This window comes from Bos taurus, chromosome 13 (assembly GCF_002263795.3).
Source record: "Bos taurus isolate L1 Dominette 01449 registration number 42190680 breed Hereford chromosome 13, ARS-UCD2.0, whole genome shotgun sequence".
Lineage (NCBI taxonomy): Eukaryota > Metazoa > Chordata > Mammalia > Artiodactyla > Bovidae > Bos > Bos taurus.
The window spans coordinates 11692113-11711914 of record NC_037340.1 but is presented as its reverse complement, the minus strand read 5'-3'; the positions used below and the strand labels follow the sequence as shown (position 1 = coordinate 11711914).

At 45.1% G+C, this 19802-nt stretch overlaps 1 protein-coding gene and 1 non-coding gene across 3 annotated transcripts in view; both read left to right on the top strand.

The window, feature by feature from the left end:
* The window catches only part of CAMK1D (calcium/calmodulin dependent protein kinase ID), a 394574-nt gene that overhangs the window by 351041 nt on the left and 23731 nt on the right, over positions 1–19802 (top strand). For both annotated transcript variants that reach the window (XM_025000914.2, XM_025000915.2), the window contains exon 6: positions 6389–6464. In XM_025000914.2, coding sequence (XP_024856682.1) covers positions 6389–6464 — 76 coding nt within the window. The remainder of the gene's footprint in view (positions 1–6388; positions 6465–19802) is intronic.
* TRNAC-ACA (transfer RNA cysteine (anticodon ACA)) lies at positions 9862–9933 on the top strand. Its single transcript has one exon. It is a non-coding gene; the product is annotated as a tRNA-Cys (tRNA).

Below are 19802 nucleotides of genomic sequence, written 5' to 3'. Positions count from 1 at the left end.
TGGGATACTGTTTCTATTGGGAATACCACCCCCCTCCAAATCTGAATTAATAGCCCCCAAGATCTAACAGGAAGGAGGTTCTGAGAGATCACTTACTAGACTACCTTTTTTACTGTTTAGCCCTAAAACTAGTATTAATAATTCTGAAATCCCTTTAAGAAAAGCTTTTAAAAGGAGAGCAAGATGAATGACAAACACCCACTTTCAGAGAATTAGGGATAATTCTGCTTCTTTTATCCCCCAAATTCATGTCAGAAATAATTTGCTTAAGGAAAGGTATTTAGCAATTGATCTTCTGGTCAAAGCTATGGTTTTTCCAGTAGTTATGTATGAATGTGAGAGTTGGACCATGAACAATGCTGAGTGCTGAAGAATTGATGCTTTTGAACTGTGGTGCTGAAGAAGACTCTTGGGAGTCCCTTAGTTTGCAAGGAGATCAAACCAGTAAATTCTAAAGAAAATCAACACTGACTATTCATTGGAAGGACTTAGGCTGAAGCTGAAGTTCCAATACTTTGGCCACATGGTGTGAAGAGCTGACTTATTGGAAAAGACCCTGATGCTGAGAAAGATTGAAGGCAGGAAGAGAAGGGGACGACAGAGGATGAGATGGTTGGATGGCATCACTGACTCAATGGACATGAATTTGAGAAAACTGCAGGAGATGGGGGTGAAGGACAGGGAAGCCTGCTGTGCTGCAGTCCATGGAGTCACAAAGGGTCAGACTCAACTTAGCAACTGAACAACAATGTACGAAATATAGGGACTTCCCAAGAGACAGTGGCTTGCAATCCAAAATTTGTTTTCTTTTTATGTTTTATGTTTTCTTTCCTTTTTTCTTTTTATGGTTCATATGGCTACTCACTGAAAATATTTGAGGCAGCAAAGTTTATTTGTCAATCATCTCTCTGGAATTGTCTTTTTTTGGTTGTATTAGGTCTTTGTTGCTGCTCACAGGCTTTCTTAGTTGCGGTGCTCAGGCTTCTCATTGCAATGGCTTCTCTCCTTGTTGTGCACAGGTTTAGTTGCTCCTCAGCACATGCAACCTTCCTGGACCAGGAATCTAACCCATGTCCCCTGTATCGGCAGGTGGATTCTTATCCACTGTACCACCAGGGAAGTCCTGGGAAACATTTTCTTGTAGAAATAATGGCATGTGTGTATTGAGTGGGTTGGATTCAGTTGTATCACCATTTGATGAATAATCAGTATGTGCTAATGCCTGAAAATACAGTCTAGAGATGGCCTCCAGCAGCACGAAGTCTGGTGCTGACAGTGTGATTCACACAGCAGTAAAGGGATGGATGAGGTACCATAGGAGCCTGCTGGAGGCTAGTGGATGACAGGTCTGTGATGAATGGACCTGGGAACCCAACTGTCAGGTTCAACCCAAGTCACCCAGGTGGGGCTGCCGACACCCCACCCCTACTCTCTCCACCTCCAAAAGGCTGACTTCAGCCAAGCCTAAGATGCAGTCAGGAGGTTGGACCTGCCACCTCTCTTGGATCTGTCCCTTCAACACTTTGGGTGGGTGGACACCTCTACTGCCACTGATGACCACTGACTGCCCCAAGGTCCGGGTCTTAAAATGCACTGGAGGAACACGTGTGCCCTCCAAACTTGAATCTTTACAAAAAAAAACACATAAACATTAGCTTTTTGGTTTGTTTTTGTCTACACCATGTGGCATGCAAAATCTTAGTTCCCTGACCAGGGATGGAGCCCACTGTATTAGGAGCGTGGAGTCCTAACCATTGGACTTACAGGGAATTCTCTCCACTTGAGTTTTCCTCTTCTGCTGTGTCTGTGCCTCAAAATCAAGCCCTTTCCTGCTCTGCCTGGGGGCTGATGGCATTGCAGACAAGCCGCAGTGCCTCTCCATGACTGCTCCCTTTGTCAGTAGCTCCAGTTAAGTTATTTCAATTCAAAGCCACCCTCAGTTAGAAGGTGTGGGGGTGGCTAGAGTCATTGCCAACCTGCCACAACACGTGAATCATGCTGGGTACAATTAGGAGATAAAATTATTTCTGCTTGATGAAAAAGTTCTTAATCGGCAGCTCCTGCGGGTGCTGGGGGGTGAGATGGGATGGTGGTGGCACAGAGAACCCTCATCACTTCCTGACGCTCCAGGTGGACAGTGTTCCATGCCATCGCCCTCAATTGTTGTTTGAAAGTTTGTAAGTTGGATGCTGTGACTTTTTAGAATTCCAGTGAATTCTCGCCAATGGTATAAGATTGATAACATAACATGAGGGAGTTTGGTTGATTCTCAGAATGAAAACTGGTATTTCAAAAGATCAGAGGAAAAAAAAAAGATCAGAGAAAAGGGATTCTGCCAGCACTATATTTGAAAGGGACCAGGGGAGTGGTAGGAGTGTAGTCATTCAGTCGTGTCCGACTCTTTGAGACCCCATGGACTATATAGCCCACCAGGCTCCTCTGTCCATGGAATTCTTTAAGCAAGAGCACTGGAGTGGGTTGCCATTCCCTTCTCCAGGGGATCTTCCCGACCCAGGGATTGAACCTGGGTCTGCTGCATTTCAGGCAGATTCTTTACTTTCTGAGCCACAGTGGTAGGAGGGGAAATGGTAGGAGGACCAAAAACCAGAGGAGTGAAACCCGTTGACAGAACAATGGAGCCAAGTGCAGAACACAGATGGAGACTAGGAGAAAAAATATCACCCCATGACCTCAGGGGTTCACCATGGTTTGATCACCATGTCTGTTTGTCCAGAAGGTTTTAAATATTGCCTGAGAGTTAATTTTTTCCAAGAATTACTATGAGGTGAAACATTAGCCATTTAAAGCTAGGTGGGCTTGTTCAAACCATGTCCGGAAGAACATTTGGTTCCAGGAAAACAGAATTTGGTTCTCAAGGGAAAACAGAATTTAAGCGATTCATGTGTGCACCATCATGCAACTGTAAGAATATATTAAGTTGGTGAGAATTTTAATTCCAAATCAGTTTGCTTTGTCTTTTTTATCATGACATTGCATGATATCTGGCTTCACCCCCTGGATTTGGTTCAAGTGCAATGAAGAACTTCACCAGAGGGCAAATGGTTCTGGTGTCAGTTGATTGAAAAGTATTTATGTTTTGCTGCAGTTGCTATAACCCAGATAAGACACAATGTCAAAGAGAACAAGACATGTTTGGTACAGGTACATAGAGTTCTACCCCCAGTGTGGATACCCATCATTTAGAACTTTGCCCTAACATCCTTGCAGTTGTTCTATATCAGGTCTTTTAATAAAAAAGCCTTACTTGATGTTAAAAGTGTATTATTTAAACAGAAATCTCATATTTTTAAAAATTAGGTGTCATCTGTGGTTTCAGGAATCTAAACATCCATGGCCCAAGTTGCATATAATTCAGCCACTTGCTTTTCAAGTCTCGAAATTTGCCAGACTGCAGGCCAAGGGCTTGATGGGCAGGTGTCCCCAGGCATGTGGATTTCAAAAGGGAAACCGTGTTCTTTATTCCCTTGTTTGCTGAACAGTGGATGGTGGCCAGTACTTTCTGTTTTCTAACAGATGATGTTGAGGAGGAGGATTTTTTTTTTTTTTTAAAGAATTCTTCCTCCCACATTCACAGAACTGGAAGACTGTGAGAATGGAGTGCTCAGGAGGAGAACACAGAGGATTAGCTCTTCCTAGGAGTCCAGCGTGCTTTGCTGGGGCTGGGTCTCATCCTTTGGTATCATGGAGTGTTTAGGCACCACTATCGCGCCCCTAAAGAGCCTGACAGACCACGTGACACGGAAGCTGGGGCTTCTCCCCACCTGCTTGGTGCTCCTGACATCTGCTGTCAGCTTTGCGGGGAGGTGGAGCTGGATCAGGGCCTTCCCAGGTGGTGCTAGTGGCGAAGAACCCGCCTGCTGAGGCAGGAGACATGAGAGAGACAGGTTTGATCCCTGGGTCGGGAAGATCCCCTGGAGGAGGGCTTGGCAACCCATTCCATTATTCTTCCCTGGAGAATCCCATGGACAGAGGAGCCTGGTGGGCTGTGGTCTGTAAGGTCACAAAGAGTTGGACGTGACTGAAGCGACTTAGTATGCATGCGTGGACCTGGATCAGACGTTGCTCTGTGAGCCTTTTCTGCTTCTTTTGAACTTTCCATCAGGCCACGAGGATGGCCCTGGAGGCTCAAAAATAAGCTCCCTGCAGAAACAGCCCCCTCCCACCACCTGTGCCCTTGTGGCCACTCAGACTAGAACATCAGCTCTAAGACCGCCTACCTCCTAAATTAGTTTGCTGTGGGAAATGGCTCCCTTTCATCCATTGCTGTAATAGAAGTATCTGAGAAACAGACTCTGAGCAGTTCTGGAGAAAAGGAACAATGGCTGTAGCCAGCTCCCAGTTATCCAAGGGCCACTTCTCCAGGTTGTGGGTTCCCTAGCTTTATAGTTGAAGGTGAACGTAACAAAGATGTAGAAATGTGTTTATTTTGCTCTTGTTAAAAAAAAATTTTTTTTTAAGTGATCGGAGGAATTGGGGCTGAAACCTAAAATTAGATTTGGGAGTTATCCGTGGACTGTATTTCTTACCATCATAAGCAGAAACATCCACAGGAGTTTGTGTCTTTCCCTCTTGCTCAGGAAGGTATCTGCAACAGGGTAAGAGGACTTCCCTGTTTGTTTTTCTGCAAAAGGGCTTTTCTCCAGACTGAAGCAATGCTCATCTTCATAGTCAGTAGGTTCCAGTGGAAAGAGCAGGAACAGGATGAGATTGAATTGTGTTCAGTATTTCCTGAGCCATATCTCCTGGGTGTTGTCAGAAAAGGCACATCTCAGGGCTTTCCTGGTGACTCAGTCCTCAAGAATCTGCCTACCAGTGCAGGAGACCCAGGTTTGATCCCTGGTCTGGGAGGATCCCACGTGCCACAGAGCAGCTAAGCCCATGTGCCACAACTACTGAGCCCACACACTCTAGAGCCCGTTCTCCATAACAAGAGAAGCGACCGCGACGAGAAGCCCTTGCACCATAACTAGAGAGTAGCCCCTGCTCCCCACAACTAGAGAAAAGCCTGAGCAGCAACGAAAGCCTAGCACAGCCAAAGTTAGTTAATTAGTTAAAATAGAGAAGGCACATGTCCGAGGCTCATTTTCCTTACTGTTGAGGTGCAGAGTTGTTGGAAGGACAGTAGAGAACGTTTACGAATGAACAGGATGAGACCCAGGCGCTTAATTCAAGTGAAACCAAGTATGGCAACCCACTCCAGTATTCTTGCCTGGAGACTTTCATGGACAGAGGAGCCTGGTGGGCTACAGTCCATAGGCTCGCAAAGAGTCGGCCATGACTGAGCGACTAAACACTTTAACTTTTAAGTTGGTGTAGAAGCCTCTTGGTAGCTGGATGCTGTGGAAAAGTGCCCTGCTCTCTGAGGCCCCATGCACCCCTACCTGTAACTTGGGAAGCAGGATGGTAACTAAGCTCTTCCCCACCAATGCAGTTGTAGGGAGTTAATGCATCCCCAGCCCACAGAACACAGCTCAGCCTGTGACAAGTACCGTGTAACCTGGAGCTATTTCTATTTCTCTACGTTCTTAAATTTTCTGCAGAGTCTATCCTAGACACTTCAACCAGATGTGTTTGCATAAAAAGGAGGTTTTACTTGTGAAGACGGTTTGCTTCCTTTTCTATGTTTGTTTACTCTTTGCACAAATACATACGGCAGACTGTGCTGAGTGCCAGACACCTGGTGGGTTGTTCAATGTTGGGCAGTAGCCACAGGCCAGGAACAGGAAATAATACAAAATAAACCAAGGCCCTGGACGGGCGAGTCTTGATGAATAGCGTGTTAGAACCAGGAAATGAGATTAAGTAGCATTTTTCCTGTTTCACAGATGAGAAAATAAAATGGCACAAGTGACAGATAACCCATCAAAACCTTAGAGAAGGAACTAGGGGCAGACTTGAGGCAGGGCCCCGGAGACTTGTTCTAAATCTAATCTTGACTATAAGCTCCATGAAGGCAGGAGGAGGGGGCTTCACCTGCCCGTCCCCACAGCACCTAGAAAGACCCTACGCAGGGGCCAGAAATGCTTCCTTGAATTGATTTGAGGTGAAGTCACACCCCGGGCCCCAGACTGGGTATTCCCTCCTCTCTGTCTGGTCTGAGCTTTAGAACAGCACTGACATAAAATATCTCCTGTGCAGTGTGTGTTGATTGATTTACAACCTCCAGTTATACACATATGTGAACGCTCCCCTTTTGTCCAGTTACAAAAGTCAACAAATACATCAGATTGCATGTTTCTTCTCAGTTTCTAGAATCACCAAAAGTTCAGCCCAAGTAGCAGACCAAAAAAGCGAAAAGGCGCCCACAGACCGCCTTATGTTCTTGTCGTTTAAATTGTCAGGCTGTGTCTCTCCTTTGTTGTCTCAGCTCCTGAAGTCCTCGCCCAGAAGCCCTACAGCAAAGCCGTCGACTGCTGGTCTATCGGGGTGATCGCCTACATCTTGTAAGTATGACTTGCCATCTCGGCTTCTTTTTTTCTTTTTAAATGGAATTGTAACAAAATATACATTTTATTTTGTATACAAAATTGACCATTTTAACCATTTCTAAGTGTTAGAGTTGGACTGTAAAGAAAGCTGAGTGCTAAAGAATTGATGCTTTTGAACTGTGGTGGTGGAGAAGACTCTTGAGAGTCCCCTGGACTGCAAGGAGATCCAACCAGTCCATCCTAAAGGAAATCAGTCCTGGGTGTTCACTGGAAGGACTGATGTTGAAGCTGAAGCTCCAATACTTTGGCCATTTGAAAGAAGAGCTGACTCATTGGAGAAGACCCTGATGCTGGGAAAGATTGAAGGCAGGAGAAGGGGATGACAGAGGATGAGATGGTTGGATGACATCACTGACTCAATGGACATGAGTTTGGGTAAACTCTAGGAGTTGGTGATGGACAGGGAGGCCTGGCGTACTGCTGTCCATGGGGTCGCAAAGAGTCAGACATGACTGTGTGACTGAACTGAATTGAAGAGTACAATTCAGTGGCATCAAGTACATTCCCAGTATGATACCACCATCACCACTATCCGTCTCCAGAGCTTTTTCATCTTCCCAAACAGAAACTCACTAAACATTAACTCCCATTCATTTCCCCCAGCCCCTGGCAACACCACTCTGCTTTCTGGTTCTATGAATGTGGCTTCTCTAGGTATCTCATGGAAAGGGGATCATAAATGTTTGTCCTTTTTTGTCTCTCTTTTTTTTTACTTAGCATAATGTCCTCAGGGTTTATCCATGTTGTAGTGTGTGTCAGAACTTCATTCTTTTTCAAGGCTGAATTATATTCCATTGTGTGTATATACTACATTTTTGTTTATCCATTCATCCATCGGTGGACACTTGGGTTGCTTCCACCTTTTGGCTATTGTGAGTAATGCTGTTATGAATGCAGGTGTGCTAATACCTGTTTGCGTCCTGCTCTTGATGCTTTTGAGTGTATTCTCAGATTGCTGAGTCATGTGGTAATTCTGTGTTTAACTACTGGAGGAGCTGTCATACTGTTTTCTAAAGCAACACCAACATTTTACATTCCCAGCAGGGATGCACAAGTGTCCCATTTCTCTATATCCTTGCCATCAATTTTTTTCCATTTTTTGACAACAGCCTTCCTAGTAGGTGGAAAGATGAAGTCGTATCTCATTCTGGGCTTGATTTGCATTTCCTTTACAGCTTGTGATGTTGAGCATCTTTTCATGTACCACCTTGGCTTGACAATACAAACCAATATGAAAATATTAGGGCAAATCCAACAGAAATCACAGTAAGAGGGACTTCCCTGGTGGTCCAGTGGTTAAGAATCTGCCCTGCAATGCAGGAGACACAGGTTCAATCCCTGGTCATGGAACTAAGATCCCACGTGCCATGAACAACCAAGCCTACAGCCAAAACTAGAGCGCCTGTGTGCTGCAGCAGAGAGCCCATGTGCTGCAACAAAGACCAAATACATGTATGTTAAAACAAGAAATCACAGTAAGAAAAATGTGATGGAAACCAAAATTTAGCCTTGGAATTGCTCATTTCTTCTCAGGTGCCTTATCTCTACGACCTAGGAAACACCATGGTCATAGGCCTGTTGCACTTATTTTCAGTTTGGTTCAGTCGTTCAGTTGTGTCCGACTCTTTGTGACCCCATGAACCGCAGCACACCAGGCCTCCCTGTCCATCACCAACTCCAGGAGTCCATGCAAACCCATGTCCATTGAGTTGGTGATGCCATCCAACCATCTCATCCTCTGTCGTCCCCTTCTCCTCCTTTTTATAGTTATGTGTTGATTTGCTTAAGTTCACTGTAAAGTTATTTTTAAGTTAAAATTTCTTTTTGTAGTGATACTTTCAAACACTTGTTATGGAACATACTTTCAGGGTAGGTTTAGGTCAGTGAGTCCCTAACTAATAGCAGATGAATCTCTTCTCCTTAACATCCTCAAGGAGGGGACAAAGCCCACCACAGCCAAGAGGCTAAGAGAGACTGTGATGGGAGAAAGACTGGAAACACCCCCCTTTATTGGTTTTGTCTCATTATCTGGGAAGCAAATAGTCTTTCTACAGTATCCTTTCAACTGGCAACTTTTGCAATTTAATGAGGATTTAGCTGACAGCTCTTGTAGATTCTTGGCCTTATCACAGGAGAATTTTATCTGTTATGATGTACTTGGGTGTAGGGCTCCCACTTATGGAATTTAGGTAAAAGCCAGATTCATCTGAGCTATTATACAAAGCTAACACATTGCACCTAGAGAATGCTTTCAATTCTGAGGCACGTTGGCCATCTTCTGCAGTCGTGTGATCCTTTTTATGGAAGGAGGTGGGTTCCAGACCCTTTTGAGAATCTAATGAAAGCTGTGGATCCTCCTCCCTATAAACTCACACCCATACAATTTTGCATACTGTATTGGAGGGTCCTGGGTGAGCAGACACTGGCCATGGCCTTGTGTTATTTCCCTGGCTCCCTAAACCCTCAACTAAAGCTCTTATACTTGACCAGCTTGACTGTGAAAGACTTAGAGAAATGAGCAATAAGCCAGTCCTCTTCCTGCAAAGCACCAAAGCAGGTATCATCTAGAGAAACCTTCCATGGGTCTAGGTGAAAGACTGACCCTTTATCTGGCCTTCTGCTTTTTTGCTTCATTACATCCGTTCTGAATCTTGAGCCATTGCTCTGGTCTGCATTAGTGTCTATATATAATTATTTCCCTGAAGTCTTGGCACTGGGGTACCATATGTCAGAATACCTGAGAGGAGGTATGTACTGCATTATTGGGATAAGCAGTTTAAAACCAAGCACTGGTGCCTTAGCTCATACTGCTTTAACAGAATACCACAGACTGAGTGACATAACCAACTGACATTTATTTCTCACAGTTCTGGAGGCTGGAAGTCCAAGGTCAAGGTGCCAGCTGGTTTGGTTCTTGGTGAGAACCCTCTTCCTGGCTTGGTGTGCAGATGGCTACCATCTTGCTGTGTCTTCCTCCTCTTGCCAAGAGGGAGGGAAAGCTCTCTGGTATCTCTTCTTCTAAGGGCACTAATCCCATCAGGAGGTCCCCACCTTAATGACCTCATCTAAATGTAGTTATCTCTCAAAGGCACTATCTCCAAATACCATCATGTTGAGGGGTAGGGTTTCAACATATGGCTTTGGGTTACACAATTTAGTCCACAGTAAATGGTTTGGTTGACCTCAGCTTAGTGAAAATATTAAAGCAGAATCCCCTTGAAACATGGACGTTTTAGGTCAGGCGTGGCACACACTTTACAATAACGATATCAAACCTTTGTATTACAGTGCAGTGTATCCTTGAGTGAAATCAGAGTTCTGCTAGTGAGGAAGAACTGCTAGTGAGGGGGCTTCCCTGGTGGCTCAGACGGTAAAGCGTCTGTCTACAACACAGGAGACCCAGGTTCGATCCCTGGGTTGGGAAGATCCCCTGGAGAAGGAAATGGCAATCCACTCCAGTACTATTGCCTAGAAAATCCCATGTACAGAGGAGCCTGGTAGGCTACAGTCCATGGGGTTGCAAAGAGTCAGACACGACTGAGCGATTTCACTTTCACTTTCAGTGAGGAAGAAGGCAAGAAATGGATTTGCAGTAGGTAACACTGTGTCTGCCACGGGGCATAAGTAGGAAAATATCAGAAGGCTGACATGGTTAGAGGATCAAGACAGGATATAAGCAAGAGCCAGGGGAAGGGGAGACCTGAAAGAAAACTGACGGTTTTTTTCTTTTTTTTTTGGCCCCACTACGTGGCATGAGGTATCTTAGTTCCCCAACCGGGGGTCAGACTTGCGCCTTCTGCAGTGGAAGTACAGAGTCTTAACCACTGGGCCAGTAGGGAAGTCCCAAAAACTTAGATTGTAACCCAAGTTGTAGTGCGAAGTCAAAGAACAGTTGACCAGAGGTGTGACCTGATCTGATTTTCACTCTGCACTGTACGTGAACCCAGCCAAATATTATATTGTATACTACAGTGATGTTCATTCGAATATTATTCTGGCTACTCTTCTAACAAGGGATTAGACAGGGCAGAACAAAGACGGTTCAGAGGCTTACATTGGATGAGTGGTGATGATTGCTTCTGCCCTGGGGGCAAGGATGGAGGTGAAATGGTAGATATACTGTGGATGTGAAGGATGAAGGGTAGAGATGCTTCAAGGATAAACCCAACTTTGGGGCAGATGCTAGGAGAGTGATATAGAAACAATTTAGGGAGTAGGGAAGATTAGGAATTTCATTTTGGTCATGTTGAACTTGAGTCACCTTTGAGACACCCATTGACTACGTGTGGAGTTCAGAAATCTGGGATAGAGATACTGACAGGTTTACTGGGTATGAGCTGAGCAGTAGAATTAATACATCCCACTCCTTATCAGTGCAGTATACAATATAATATTTGGCTGGATTCCCATAGAGCATTAAGCAAAGAAATACTGTATTTCTTTGTTTTTATATTAAGTATAAACTTGATAAGCTGAAACTTGATGGTTGCCTGGTCACCACTATGTTTGCTTCAAGGATTGGTCTCAGGTTGATTTCATGATTGTGTCAGACTTCAAAATGGCAGCCTGGGTTTTTAGCTTCCTTGGTACCTTCCAGAGCTCAGAGAGTCTCAAGCAGAGAACAGATGGACTTTGGACATCTCACTTATACCTTCCACAGTGCTCAGATTATTATGAGTAAAAGGCCAAATCCTAGGTATAAATTGCTACATAATAGGGCTCTTGCCTGGAGAACCACTGGTCTCAAATTCATCATTATCGGTGTCAACAACTGGCATTTCTTCAGTACATTCTCTATTCCAGGCACTGTGTGAGGTGCTGAAAATAATCAAGATGACAAAGACATGATGCCTCTCATCAGAGTACAGTGTATATGGTGGCACAAGCAGTTTCCTAAGTAGACTGAGTGACACTCAAGGCTGGTGTCCAGCTCTCATAGTTCCTGGGATGAAGCCACCATTGAGAAGGATAGGGTATTCAGGAAGGAGGGACCATCATCCCAAGGATATCCAGAAGTTTGGAAAAGACTAATGTAAGCAGAGAAGCCAGAGGACAGCATCCCAACCAGGGGAGAGATGCAGACACGGGAACTGGGGTGCCTGAGGCGTGTTTGAGGACCGCAAAATACGCTGTGAAAGGCTCTGACTGGGTTGGTATTCTCGGTTAGAAGGTCGGCTCTGGGCTGAACTAGTGTCAGAAGTGAGAACTCGTGGAACTCACACTCTGGCTACTCCGCATGGGTCCGCCATGCCTGATCTTCCTATCCCATCCTTGATCTGAAGACTGATGAGGAAGGCTGCTGAGCGGGTCGTGACCGACAGGCAGCACACAGAGAAGCCGGTGCTCCCTGGGGGAATCCATGCCGAGCCTTTGATCGTTCATGTCGCCTGGCATGGGAAAGAGGTCAGCCTCTGCCATTTGGGGGCTGCAGCAGCGTTATTGCCCCTTGATGAGCCTGTCGCCCTGAGATATCAGCTTGTAGCAACAGTGGCTGTGACAGACACCCCATTTTCTCCTCTCCGCATGCCATTCAAACATTCCTCATTTTGTCGGCGTAGATCCTTGATAAATCGGTTCTCTTTTGGATCTCCACAGTCATTAATGTTATCCATTATTTGGCAAGAGAAATATTGTTTTTTTCCTAACAAGGAGACTCGTTTTTAAAAACCCTTTTGGTAGGTCCTTTCCCTGCCAGGAATCTTCCTTTGAGGATCAGGACTTGGAAAAAAAAAATCCTTGCCCAAGTAGCCTAAGCTGCTGGGAAGGATTGAAGATGGGTAGGCTGGACACCATAATGAATTTGTTGGTGTCTAGTCTGATGAGAAAAAGAGATGCAAGAAGTCAAAGTGGTTATCTGAGGAGCTTTACAAATAGCTGAGGAAAGAAGAGAAGTAAAAGGCAAGGGAGAAAGGGAAAGATACCCAACTGAATGCAGATTCCAGAGTATAGCAAGGAGAGATAAGAAGGCCTTCTTAACAATACAAAGAAATAGAAGAAAACAACTGAATGGGAAAGACTGGAGATCTCTTCAAGAAAATTGGAGTTACCAAGGGAACATTTCATGTAAGGATGGGCACGATAAAGGACAGAAACAGTAAGGACCTAACAGAAGCAGCAGAGATTAAGAAGAGGTGGCAAGAATATACAGAAGAACTATTTAAAAAAACAAAAAAGGTCTTAATGACCCAGATAACCATGACGGTGTGGTCACTCATCTAGAGCTGGACATCCTGGAGTGTGAGGCCAAGTGGGCCTTAGGAAGGATTACTATAATCAAAGCTAGTGGAGGTGATGGAATTCCAGCTGAGCTATTTCAAATCCTAAAAGATGATGCTGTTAAAGTGCTATTCTCGGTGTGTCGGCAGATTTGGAAAACTCAGCAGTGGCCACAAGACTGGAAAAGGTCAGTTTTCATTCCAATACCAAAGAAAGGCAATGCCAAAGAATGCGCAAACTACATTGAGTACAGTCATGCTCATTTTACATGCTCAAAATCCTTCATGCTGGGCTTCAGCAGTATGGGAACTAAGAACTTCTAGGTGTACATCTGGGTTTGGGAAAGGCAGAGGAACCAGAGATAAATTGACAACATCTGCTGGATCATAGAAAAAGCAAGAGAATTCCAGAAAAACATCTACTTCTGTTTCATTAAGATGCTAAAGGCTTTGTGTGAATCACAACAAACCAGAAAATTCTTAGAGATAGGAATACCAGACTACCTTATCTGTCTTCTGATAAACCTGTATGCAGGTCAAAAAGCAACAGTTAGAACTGGACATGGAACAATGAACTGGTTCCAAATTGGAAAAGGAGTATGTCAAGGCTATATGTTGTCACCATGCTTAACTTATATGCAGAGTACATCACGAGAAATGCTGGGCTGGATGAATCACAAGCTGGAATCAAGATTGCTGGGAGAAATATCAACAATCTCAGATAGGCAGATGATACCACTCTAATGGCAGAAAGCATAAAGTAACTAAAGAGCTCTTGATGAGGGTGAAAGAGGAGAGTGAAAAAGCTGGCCTGAAATTCAGAATTCAGAAAACTAAGATCATGGCACCCATCCCATCACTTCATGGCAAATAGAAGGGGAAAAAGTGGAAGTGACAGACTTTCTTTCCTTGGGCTCCAAAATCACTGAATACAGTGCCGGCAGCCATGAAATTAAAAGACACTTGCTCCTTGGAAGGAAAGCTATGACAAACCTAGACAGTGTATGAAAAAGCAGAGAAACCACTTTGCTGACAAAGGTCCATATACTCAAAGCTAGGATTTTTCCAGTAGTCATGTACAAGTGTGAGAGTTGGGCCACAAAGAAGGTGGCGCACCAAAGAATTGCTGCTTTAAGATTGTGGTGCTAGAGAAGACTTGAGAACCCCTTGGACAGAAAGGAGATCAAACCAGTCAATGCTAAAGGAAACCAGTCAATGCTAAAGGATGGTTAGGGATGGATTTGCCAGATCTGCTGTGGGTGGTGAGGGCGCTTACCCATGCTGTGACCTCTGACCTCTCTGCCTAGAGGAAATCCCAGGTGAATACTCATGCGCATACCCTTACTTTTTGACTGGCTTCCTACATTGTTCAGTTTTTTAAACTAAGTCACAGAAATAAATTGACCAAGGTACACAGCATAATTAGCTTTGTAAGAATGGAACTAAGAATGCTTAACTGGCACACTAGGTCCATTTTCTGAGACAAAGGATGCTCCTTACCAAGGAACTCATCATTCTTTCCACCACTGAGAGCTGCCCCTTTATGGACCCATATGTCCCAGAGAGACAGCACAAACCCACGCTTCAGTAGGAGAGAACACGATGTGATTATTGAGCCCCAGTGAAACATCCAAGCCTGGGGTATTATGATGGTTCCTCTTCTCATTTAACCCTGATAGAAATAATGAACTGGCATTGTCAGCAGGCAGCAGTCATCATATTTTCATAAACCTCGCAGAGTGGGACATATCGCCACATCCAGGCCACCATGGGTATATAGTTTTAACCTTGGCTTTAGACATTTAAAAATGAAATTAGATCTGTTGCTTCATCTTGCTCAGATGATCTCAGGTAATTGATTCACACTAGCCAGACTCTAAAGATATTAAAACAAAACCAAAAAAAAAACCCACAACTGGAATGTCCATTTATTAAATCATAATGAGATGCATGCCCTGCAAAATAATGAGATATGCATGTCATCAGACTAGCAAGTTCCAGGAGAAAGCAGACTCCAACAGGGAGTTTCCTTAGTGACCAGGGATCAGAGCTGAGGAGTTGGGTGGACTTGGACGGCCTTGGGTGTTTTCATGAAGCCCTTCGTGGGCTCCCAGTCACCTCTGTCTCCCAAAGGTGATTTCTGGAAAGGGGGGACCACTGTTGCCACATCTCTGGTCAGAGTGGCCGTGTGCAGACGGTTCTTACACCTGCTGCTTCCCTCCACCTTAAAGACCAGCCACCACCCTGCACTCTTCTTTTGTTGTTCTAGCCTCACTGTTTTTATTTCAGCAGACATTGATGTTGGTTATAATTTGCAGGCTCACTGATTTTACTCCTGCATTTCAGTGTGGCTGCTTTTTGAGGAGTCTCAGAAAGATGCCCAATCCTCGCCACCCCCCCTGGTCTATACTGAGTGGACCTTGTGGGTGCCTAAGTGCTGTTTGTTTACGAGTCCTGCTTGACCATATTTCAGCTTCATTCATGGGCTCATGACCCTCTCTCCGCTGCTTTGGGAGAAGGACTATTAGTGGTCTGTTGACAGTTGGTTCACCTCTAACCCTTAGGAAAGAACCAAGCATAAAATACTCTCTGGTTTCAAGAAGTGGGTGCAGGGATATGCACAGGGTGATGGAGGAAATTTTACAAACAGTACCACTGAGGTCAAGAAATGCTCCATTTTCCACAGTGGTGGGAGCAATTTCCTGCCAGTGACTTTGGGGAAGGTGAAGTTCACCCCATCTGTGCCTTTGTCTCTGCAAAGGCCCAGGTGGTGGGGCGAGGGAGGTGCGCTTCCCCAGTGGCTCAGCAGTAAAGAATCTGCCTGCAATGCAGGAGATGCAGGTTAGATCCCTGGATCGGGAAGATCCCCTGGAGAAGGAAATGGCAGCCTACCCCAGTATCTTGCCTGGGAAATCCCATGGACAGGGGAGCCTGAGAGGCTACAATCTGTGGCGTCACAAAGAGTTGGACACAACTTAGTGGCTAAACAACAACAAGATAGAAAGGATGCCCGGTGGGAGAAGCAGGAAGAGAATGTCTCCTTTTCCACACTGAACAGTGTGGCTTCAGGACAAATGGAAGAGCATTTCACTCCCTCTGCTCACTTACTTCATGTAAGCATCATCTCCTGGAGACTGTCATTTAAGTAGCATGTAAATGCTTCGGGATATTTAGCCTGGAGGATGGAAGGCAGGGGATTGACATTTGCTCACTTAACTAACATTTATTGAAACTAATACGTGTCGGGCAATATGGCATGGCTGCTGAAATGGATTCATTACCGCCCTGGCCACACAGGCGCTTCCTGTCTGCCAGAGGCAACAGGCAGTAACAGATAAATTACAATCTGGTCTTGCTGCCTGTCCCTAAGGTGGGCGGCAGGAGCTGGTGGAGGCGGGGGGACTCCCAGGAAGAGATATGGACCCTGCCCAAGCCTTGAGGAAGGCTCCCCGAGAGTGGCGTACAGTGACCTGGACTTGGAAGGATTGTCTTCAAGTATCTACCAGGTTGTCAGGCAGGGGAAGTGGTTAATTCTCTAAGACCCAATTATCTAAAGATATCGTGTGCTTACTGTGTTGGATAAAAGATGTCTCATTCAATTTGGGACGTAATTTTTAAAATATAACTTGGAAGGGTTGATCCAGCTTTGAACTTATGTATCACCAATACTTAGCGATGGGGAAAGTAAAATCTCTGAATATCAGGATGTTTCATTTGTCTAGCACCACACCTAGTGAACGAAAGAATCAATCTAGGCTTTTATTATGTTTTAAAAGGTTTATCCTCTGGAATGGAGCATGCCAGCACGGAGGCTGGAGGCAGGTGGTACAGGTTTTCTTTTGGTTAGAAAACCAAAAGGCGCACAGAGAGGAAAGTGGCCAGCTCGCCGGGAGCTGTAATAATATGAGTCGTGAGTTCAGACCTCTTAGTCTGAGCTGGGTTTGTGACCAGAAAGAGAAGAGATGGAGGTGGGAAGAGGAGAAGTACCAGTTCACACCAGCAATTCTGGAAACGACCGTGGAGGTGGTTCAGAAGGAGGGACCAGGAGCCCATGACTCAATGGCAGGTACAGGTGCTCCAGGGCTGCACACAAGACCACACCGCAGCTTCCAATAGGCTTGCCGTGCTCTCACAGTGCACGTCCGAGGATGAGCCTCTGAGGGTGGAAGCAATTTCTAGTCATCCTCAGAAGTGCCTTGTGGGAACTTCTCTGGAGGTTCAGGGGTTAAGACTCCACGCTTCCAGTGCAGAGGGCATGGGTTCCACCCCTGGTCTGAGAACTGAGATCCTGCATGCCACATGGCACAGCCAAAAAGTAAAAATTTTTTTAAAAGCGCCTTGTGAGAGAGCTGTTGGAGGCTAGGGGACAAGCAAAAAGTGCAATCAAAAGCCAAGGCCAACAACAGGATGGAGGTACAAGACATTTCCCAAGTGTGGCTGTTAGTCTGCACAGATTCGTAACTGCTTACCCAGCAGAACTTGAGAGAGAAGGAAGACGGGCTGGAGGAGGGAGGCAGAGAGCAAAAACCCTACAAGATGCACAAGTGGAGTTGGCAATCTGCCCGGGGTTCAGAATCATCAGTTAGCGCCCCTGTTAATCACCTCCAGACTGGATGTTTGCACTCCTTGCTGCAAATTCATCACTCGTGAGAACTAATTCTAGCTGCTGAAAGTTTTGCCGTGTTTCTCCTAACGCAACATTCCTGGCTGTTGGAAGCTCCCCTCACTTATCCTCCTCTGACCGCCCCCTTCCCCACCTCCAATCCACTGTCAGCAGAGGCTGAGTTGAAAGTGGGTTTATCTGAACCTCCCTCGGAGGTGTTTCCCTTGTGTGCTCACCGCCTAGACTTCCTGGGGATGCTGTCCTTTAGGCTGATGCAAGAATCAAAAAGTTACACATTTGGAAGTAGGTCCCTGGATCATAGCACACCTTTGGACGATGTCTTGTCCAGCCCAACCCTTTACTGTGGACAAGTTTTATTTTATTATTACTATTATTTGGTAACTATTTTACTCCAAATGGAGTATGCTGCCAATTTCTCACGCTTGGGGAAGAGTTTGTCCTTCTTCCCCTCCTGCCCAACTCCTGGACTTCAGCTCCAGTTATATATAAACTTTCTAAGGGATGTGTGTCCCGTCTCCCCTCTAGTGTCCCTTTTTTTTCCTCATCTAGAGCTTTCCCTGGTCGGCTTCCACCTTCTCAGCTTTCAAAGTATTAACCAAATTTCAGGGGTAACGGGACATTTGGCCGTTGCGTTTCACCAAGGGCGCCTTGCTGAAGTCAGCCTGCACATGGTTCTAATACGTGAACTTTCCCTCGTCCCTTTCAGGTTTGCAAGGAGGAAGCTCTGGCATGCACATAAGCAAATCTCTAGTTGCTAAAGTAATTGCATTACATCTTTGTAAACATTCAGGTCTTACCGGTCATTCTGGTCTACAAATCCGAATAATGTGCTGATATCTGTTTTGCTAAGTGAGCCTTGCAACTAAGCACCAGAGATTTGACAGCTTAAAAAGCTTTGCTTTGTTTTATTATTTTAAAAAATCTGTCCTATTAACCAGAGTAAGAGGACGAGAACTCAGATTGCTTAGTACATGTTCCAGACATTCATCCAGTAAACACTTGTTGAGTCTCACAGACAGCCAAGACGCAGGGCCAACTGGTGGCTGCCCAGGGGTTGTTATACATCCAGCAGACTCTGCTCTCCAGAGGAGGAATGCCCAGGTTTGATTGAGGTTTCAGGTGTTTTTCAGAGACCAACTGGGCCTGGGTTGGCCCTTCTCAGTTTCTCTGGTTTGCAATATACATAGAAGTTTGTTGTTTCGCCCAATTACACTGTTGTTGTTCAGTCACTAAGTGATGTCAAACTCTTTGTGACCCCATGGACTGCAGCACGCCAGGCTTCCCTGTCCTTCACCATCTGCTGGAATTTGCTCAAACTCATGTCCATTGAGTCAGTGATGCCATCCAAGCATCTTGTCTGTTGTTCCCTTCCCCTCCTGCCTTCAATCTTTACCAGCATCAGGGTCTTTTCTAAAGAGTTGACTGTTCGAATCAGGTGGCCAAAGTATTGGAGCTTCAGCATCCGTCCTTCCAGTGAATATTCAAGATTGATTTCCTATAGGATTGACTGGTTTGATCTCCTTGCTGTCCAAGGAACTCTCAAGAATCTGCTCGAGCACCACAGTTTGAAAGCATCAATTGCATAAAAATACTTTCCTCACTAATATGCCTTTGAGTAAGTGTTCTCAGGGAAGCTTGAGCAATTTCCTAGAATTGAGGACTTCTTGATAAAAGGCTTGGAAATACCCATCCTCAAAGATCAAGGTTGAAAAGCAGGTCTACAGAACATCCTGTCTGCACATCTATCACATACTATCATGACTAGAGGTGGTTTCTCTCTCCTTCCCTTCCAGAGCAGTGTAGAAGCTGAGGTCAGGATGTACAGTCAGTCATGAATGATTCTGAGACTTGGTACAAAATTTTTAATTATATTGTTCTGTTTCCACGTTAAAAGGGTAGGACACTGGACTGAGTCCCTTCAGACTCATCTGTTCCTCTCTCCCACTCCCTTGGGTCTTCCAGATGGTGAGCGGGGTCTCACTGCACAATATTTCAGCAGAGGGAAGCTGAAAAGTTAGATGGAGCTGGTAGAATAGAAAAGAGACAAACAAGGGGAGATAAGAGGGGGGAGCTGGCATTTAATGACTGCAATGTGATGGGCACTTTTCCTATGTTATATCTTTTACCTGTATCCATCTGTTCATCTATCTGTGTGTTATATGTAATATAGATTATTATACAATGTGTGTGATATATGTTATAATATCTCTTATAATGTGGGTCCTATTTTCGTTATTTTACAAAAGAACTTGAGACTGGGAGACAATACATAATTTCCCCAAAGTCACTCTACCAGGCCTTGTTGGAGCCAGAATTTGAATCTGTGTCTTTTATCTCTCTGAATCCCAGGCTGAGGAAGCCACACCACGAAATGCCTCTGAAAGCAAAGTCAGCCCTCAGAGGACAGGATTTGCAAAGTCACCCACCTCTTCATCTTCACGCTCTTCCTCCAGT